At 38.3% G+C, this 7,242-nt stretch overlaps 1 protein-coding gene across 1 annotated transcript; it reads left to right on the top strand.

The window, feature by feature from the left end:
* The first annotated feature begins 2,522 nt into the window (after nt 1-2,522).
* Nucleotides 2,523-3,467, top strand: LOC105814698 (putative olfactory receptor 9A1). The gene has a single exon (XM_012649766.1). The coding sequence runs from the start codon at nt 2,523-2,525 to the stop codon at nt 3,465-3,467; it is 945 nt and encodes a 314-aa protein (XP_012505220.1).
* Nucleotides 3,468-7,242: the final 3,775 nt, after the last annotated feature.

The raw sequence follows: 7,242 nt of genomic DNA, 5'->3' as shown, positions 1-7,242 counted from the left end.
TTCCTTTTTCATAATTTCTACTTTATTGAACAATTATCAGTGTTCATACATCATTTTTCTGATTTCTTTTAATTATTTAGTTTTCCTTTAGCTTTATGGGCATATTTAAAATAGTGCTTTCAAGTCTTTGTTTATTTGGTTCAATGTCTGACCTTCCTCGGGTATGATTTCTGTCAATTAATTTTGTTCTTTTGAATGGACCATACTTTCTTGTTTCTTTGTATGCTTTGTGATTTTTTTGTTGTTGTTGAACACCAGACATTTGGATATTTTAATGTCATTCTTAATTAGGGAAGTCAGATTCTCCATCCTCCCTAAAGTTTGTTGTTGTTGTTTTATTATTGAAGGCAGTAGTCATCCACTTGTTTAGTGACTTTTGGAAACTATTATTACAAAGACTATTCTTTGTCATGTGTGGTCATTGAAGTAAGTCTCTGTTTCTTTTGCTGTGTTCAGCTAATGTTTTGACAGAGATTACACTAAATGCCAGGAGCAAGGAACAAAAAGCAAAACAAAACAAAACAAAAACTCCAAAAACCAACAAACAGTGAAAAAATCAAAACACAAATGAACAAGAAAACAAACAAAAAAGCCAAACACCTCTCCTTGTCTTTGCAGATTGATTCGGTGCTGGGGCACTTTTCCAATGCTTAGCCAGATGTGAAGTGAACCTAGATATAAGTCAAAAGTATAGGGTTACAATCTTTTTAGGTCATTTCTGATCATGTATCTTGCCCTGAGTATGTATGTGATTTTCTAAATTCTCCAGGATACATGGATGCTTTTGAGTTCCATAACCTCCCAAGAAAACTTTTCCTGACTTTTCCTCTCACACTTTAGATTGTCTATTATTACTATTACTACTACTCAGTAGTAATCTCTTGGCACAGGTGACTCCAGAAATTTTGTTAGCCTTATCATATTCTTCAGCAATTCCTGCCAGTTTTCACCTTGAGTGGGTTTTGTGTTAGGTGAACAAAGACAAGGACCTTGCATCAGGCCTTCTGGTAGCCCATATAGATTAGAATATACATACATAATACTTTGTGAATAAGGTCTGCCCTGCTCCCTCTAGAATCAGGGGTTGGATTGTACACTGGTACATTGGATACCATTTTCAAGACAGCTGCTGAGCTGAGAGGAGGGAGGGCAAAGGTAAGTAAAAACACGAGGCTTTCCTAACATTTTAAAATTGACTTTTATTTTTTTCAATCAGTGTTTGCTTGGTTGTTGAAAAACTTTGAATATTTTCCAGAGTTCTGACAAAGGTGGTTCTGACCATTTCAGCTTTTTTTCATTTTTTTCTGTGTAGAGACAGGAGCTTGGAGCTGCTTACTCTACCCTTTTCTCATGTCACTTGCCCATCCCTGCCCTCTGGGTTTTTGTTGTGTATCTTGCAACCTTTTGTGGAGTCATCTACTTGGAGGTAGCCTAGACTCTATAGAGCTAAATGGAATTTTGGAGATGAACATAGGAGAACAGGGGGCTGACCTGAGCTTTTTATTACCGGGATTTTGAGCCTAGAGAAAGATAACCTGAGTGTTGAAAAACTCTTGACGAGGGGGATTCCAAGTTTGCCCATTACACAAAACTTTTAAGTATTCTAAAACTTGATTAGCCTCAGGAGAGAAAGGCTGAAACTTCCTTTGGTGTTCCCTAGGGTTTCTCTGAACTAACTTTCCTCAGTGAATAACGTTCTTTAGGGACATGTTGTAGAGGGAAAGAAGGAGCAAGAGAGAAAGAAGAAAACAGGCATCCAATGGCACTATGATTTCTAGACTTTTTCCTAAATGCTAGTGTGAAGAGAGGTTTTTCTTTCACCAGAAGTGAAGACAGCAGCAGCTTCGTCTGGCTAACAGAGCTTCCCATCCTTAGCACTAATTAGGCAGGGGGTAGCTGAGGCCAAGTTCTAGAGAGCTATACAACTTCCCACTTCAGGGCCTTTCCTTGGAAGTGGCTGTCTTCCAGTGGTTACCCTCTGTGAAGGAAACAGTAGGAGAGGATCAGTATGGGACATTTTGGGCCTGCCTATATGCTAGAACAAGGACACCTAGATCCCGAAGAATAAAGGTATGTAATCAGCAGAGTGGACAAGAGAGAAAATACTTGGCTGGTAGGGTAGCTTAGGACATTCTACATGAAAGGCAGTTAGTGGTAAAAACAGACACACTGTGGTCAGGTAGGCAGACAGGGTGGCTTTTCAGAGCCAAGGGAGAGGCAGATGAACTGCACATGGAAAGATGGAGTGGTGCATGCTAGCAGGGGTTGGGCTTTCACACCAAGACAGGACATTGGTGACTGGGCTTATTTTCTTGGCCACTACTATTTCCCTCATATATTGTGCATACTTAGAAAAATTAGCACTGACATGTAAAGAGAATAGTAGAACATGTTGTGAATCCTATGAGCAGGACGGAATTATGTTCTCTAGCTGGAACAGCTTCTATTTCTGTTGAGATGAGAATAGATGTCATCTCTCTTTTGTTCTCTAGATTTCAGAAGGAACAAGAGCTCAGAACTAAATGTTGGGGAATTCCTCTAGTGCCACTGAATTTTTTCTTCTAGGCTTCCCTGGTTCCCAAGAAGTACGCTATATCCTTTTTGCTGCTTTCTTCTTCTTGTACTCAGTGACAGTAATGGGAAATACAGTTATCATTGTCACTGTCTGTGTTGATAAACGCCTGCATTCCCCCATGTACTTCTTCCTTGGTCACCTTTCTGTCCTGGAGATCCTGATCACATCCACTGCTGTCCCTTTTATGCTCTGGGGCTTGCTGCTTCCAAAGACTCAGACAATATCTTTGACTGCATGTGCTGCACAACTGTATTTGTACCTTTCTTTGGGTACCTCAGAGTTGGCGTTAATGGGAGCAATGGCTGTGGACCGTTATGTGGCTGTCTGCAACCCTTTGAGGTACAACATCGTTATGAACAGCCGCACCTGTATCTGGGTGGTAGTTGTGTCATGGGTGTTTGGTTTCCTTTTTGAAATCTGGCCAGTCTATGCCATGTTTCAGCTTACATTCTGCAAATTATGTCTGTTAGATCATTTTTACTGTGACCGAGGGCAATTGCTCAAGCTATCCTGTGATGATACTCTTTTCACAGAGTTTATTCTATTTTTAATGGCTGTTTTTATTATCATTGGTTCTTTGATCCCTACAATTGTCTCCTACACCTACATCATCTCTACCATTCTCAAGATCCCCTCAGCCTCTGGCAGAAGGAAATCTTTCTCCACATGTGCCTCCCACTTCACCTATGTCGTGATCATCTACGGCAGCTGCTTGTTCCTATATGTGAAACCCAAGCAAACACAGGCAGCTGAGTACAACAGGGTGGCATCACTGCTGGTTTTAGTGGTGACCCCTTTTCTGAACCCTTTTATCTTCACCCTCCGCAATGACAAATTCATACAGGCCTTTGGAGATGGCATGAAATGCTGCTATCAACTCCTGAAGGATTAGCTCTGTCCTGAGGACAATCCTCATCACTGACTCGAGTAATCTGAAGGTACTAATTTAAATCCAAAATAATTATTCTCATCATCAAATATTTGGGATCCATCAGGGAATTTTTAGGTATACTCTCAGTGCTTTAATTTGTAATTGAATGCTTCCTATATGGGTGATCACTTTATTATCTTTCAATGGATATATGCATTTATGTACCCTCTGTAGTTACACAATAACTGTTACAAAAGAAATGTGACAAGAATAAATATCCAAAATTGTGTGATTTTTAGAACACAAAGACCTATGAATTGGAAAAACAAGAAAAGTGTGATATGTTTTCTGATGGCTGATGTAAATATTTGATTCTAGGTATCAGGACCATCTTCCCCGATTCGGCTCTGTGCTTTCACTGTGTCTTCTTTTTAGTGAACCTCATTCTTCCTCCTGTGAGTGACCCAGGCCCAGCCTCAGGCTTTCTTTGTGGGTCCTTCCTCCAATGTTTAATTGACATTACCTCCCTGTGGTCTTTCTTAATTGACATTTGTGAAAACAAAGTCACTCTATCAATCTGACTCCCTAGCAGTCTTAGGGCTGGATGTATGTTAATACAGGTGCATCTCTAATTGGTCAACTTTGCAGGCTTGGAAGGATTGTCTTGGAATGAGTCATTCTTTTATCTAATGTTAACTCACATTATTATGCCAGCTCCCAATGTAGGAGGGCAATGGAGCTGTGTCCTGGGAGTTGATGTGACAATGGAGAGCTGGCCTTGCTGTGTCCTCGGGCTGAGGGGTTAGTGAAGCGAGGGCAGAGGGAGAGGCAGCCTATGGCCCAACTCCCTGCATCTTTGACATTCTTCAATCCTGTCATGGCACATTCCCCCTCTAGGATGGTCGAGAGTATAACGTGAAATAAAACAAAAGAATAATTATGAAATATTGTCACTCTAAATATAATATAGAAGAGGTTAGGCAAAGTCTCTAGAATTTTGTATTTGAAAAGTATATATCTGTCTTTGTCTCTCTCTCCTGGTTCTGTCCACTGAAATGTCCTGGCAACATTGACCGATCCAATTATAATGAGCATTCCTAGGCCCAGATTGTGGTCTTGCAATACCATTTCTTGATATGAGAAACCAGGGATTCTTGGAGAAATACCTGATTCCAGGTTAAGGACAGGAAATCTACAAGATGAGCTTGAAAAATCTTGTCATACCAGATATCAAACCGACTCTGGTCATATTAGAAGGATTCAGGAGCCAACTGGAGGAGACTTCCACTGGCAAAAAATGAAAGAAGTTGCACTTTAGAAACATTAATATAATGAATGCAATCATTTGAAACACATGAAAGATATTTGAATTTATGAGTTCATAATAATATTTTAAAAGTTAGCCACCTTCAAAAATGACATTCATTATTCATCGGACCTATGTCTGATCAAGTCTCAGACCCTACCAATGTATAGAACAATATGCAGAGACTAGAAAAGACGTTTAACTCCATCATGTGGATGGAATGAGCAAAACTCAGATTATAGGAAATTGATAATCAAGACACCTGAATTCCTCAACAAATAGATTCAAATAAAGTGAAAGGACTACAGAGAGAATCTTCAGATTAAAATAGACTTACAAACCTATGAAATGACAACGAATTACAGGACTAAACTATAGTGTGTAGCAATTCACACTGGGATGATAAAACCATTAAGGAATGAAAAGTAGTCAAGGTCTTACTTCTGAGGATATGATGATTGTAATTGGAATGGGACATAGGATGGGTTTCTGGGGCTGCTTTCAAAGTTGTATTTCTTGATCTGGCTGGTAGTTGCAAATTGTTCACCTCATAATAATTTCTTAAGCTTTCCATATGTTTAGTGTGATGTTTCTGTAATATATCTGTGTTTTATATTAAAGACAAATGATAAAGAAATCATTTTTGTATTCTTCTAATAGTTTTAATTTTCTGGTTTTTATATTTATTTTTAAAACAAGTTATTACTTATTTTGGGGTAGCTAAAAGGTTGGTGACAGCCTGCAGTCTTTAGAAATCAGAGCCTTGCAAGGATTAAGTGGTAAATGTTTATTTGTGCGTGTGTGGTGCAATCCTAGAATAGCAAAAGTAAATGAGGTGAGACAGGAAAGCAGGATAAACAATGTAGTGTGATGAGTTCCCACACTGACCACTGTTTCCTGAGAATTAACAGATGACATGATTGTCTATATAGAAAGCCCCTAAGATCCTACCAGCACCTCCTGGAAGTAATAAGAGACTTTAGTGAGACGAAAAGAGGCAAGATGAATATGAAAAAGTGAATTACGCATAAATTTATTAACAAATACCAATTTTGATAGCTCCAATAAATGTGAAGCACTGAGGTATGACTCTAACACAATGTGTTCAAGATCTTAGGAAATAACTCACCAATGAAAGCAATCAAGAATGTCCAAATAAATGGAAAGATATGTCATACTCATGGATTGGAAGACTCAATATTATTCAGATGTTAATTTTATTCTATAGATTCAGTGCAATCCCATCCAGATTTTAGCAAGCTTTTGTGTGGATATTCATAAAATGATTCTAAAATTTATAAAGAGAGGGAAAGTTAATGAAATAGCCAAAACAATTTTGAAATAGTAAAGCAAAGTCAGAATACTCACATTACCCAATTTTAAGATTTTCCATAAAGTTAGCATGATCAAGATACTGTGGCATTGGAAAAATGATAGACATAGATTAATGGAAGAGGATAGAAAGCCCAGAGACAGACATAAACAACTATTGTTAACTTCTTTTGAAAACATTGCAAAGGAAATTCAACAAAGAAGGGTTAATCTTTTCATAAACTAGTGCCAGAACAGTTGAATGTTTATATGCAGTAATATGAATGTCAACATACACCTTGTACCTTATACAAAAATTATTAATAAAATGATCTAAATGAAAATGTACAACTATGAAATATCTAGGAGAAAATCTGCATGACCTTGAGTTAACATTAACACTCATTGTTAATGTTGCTTCTCATGGAGGAAAACATTAACAATTTTGAAATCGCTGTACATATATATTGGGTTTGAACAAGTCAAGAAAGAATGGTGGATGGTGAGAGCGTGGTATCTAAGAGGAGAAGCTACAGAGGTGCAGGACAAGAAAGGTAGAATGCAACATATAGTGATGGATTAGAGTTGAAGACATCAGCCTGAGCTCATGTTTAGCTTAATATAGATACGGATGGGTAGTTTTGGAAATAATTATAGATATATGTATATTTGGGCTAGTGTTTATATATATAGTTCCTATCTCTGTCTGCTGAGAGGGTCTGGAAGCAGTAATTACTTCTATATCTTGTATTGGATTCATGTTTTGTAATAACATTGTTCAATAACATGAATCTGGGCTCTGTGGAGCTGATCAGGGTCTGAGCAAGAAATATCAAAATAAGGCCGTAGCATCTTGTAATGCCAAACAGTATGGAAATACTCCTAAAAACAAAAGGATGGGTCATGTCAAAGGGATACAGGACGTAGCCTGAAAGAGCCCCTGTCTTAGTTCCTTTGGGCTGCTATAATAGAATACCATGGACTGTGTGGCTTATAAACAACAGAAATTCACTTCTTATAGTTCTGGAAGCTAGGAAGTCCAAGATCAAGGCACTGATAGACTTGGTGTCTGGTGATGATCCACTTCCTGGGTCACAGATTGTTGTCCTTTTGCTGTGACCTCACATGGCAGAAGGGGCAAGAACAGTTTCTAGAATCTTTTTTTTTTCTATAAAGGTG

The sequence above is a fragment of the Propithecus coquereli genome, unplaced genomic scaffold, assembly GCF_000956105.1.
Source record: "Propithecus coquereli isolate 6110/MARCELLA unplaced genomic scaffold, Pcoq_1.0 Scaffold302, whole genome shotgun sequence".
Lineage (NCBI taxonomy): Eukaryota > Metazoa > Chordata > Mammalia > Primates > Indriidae > Propithecus > Propithecus coquereli.
Note: the sequence above shows the minus strand (reverse complement) of the source record. Positions and strands in the feature narration are given on the sequence as shown.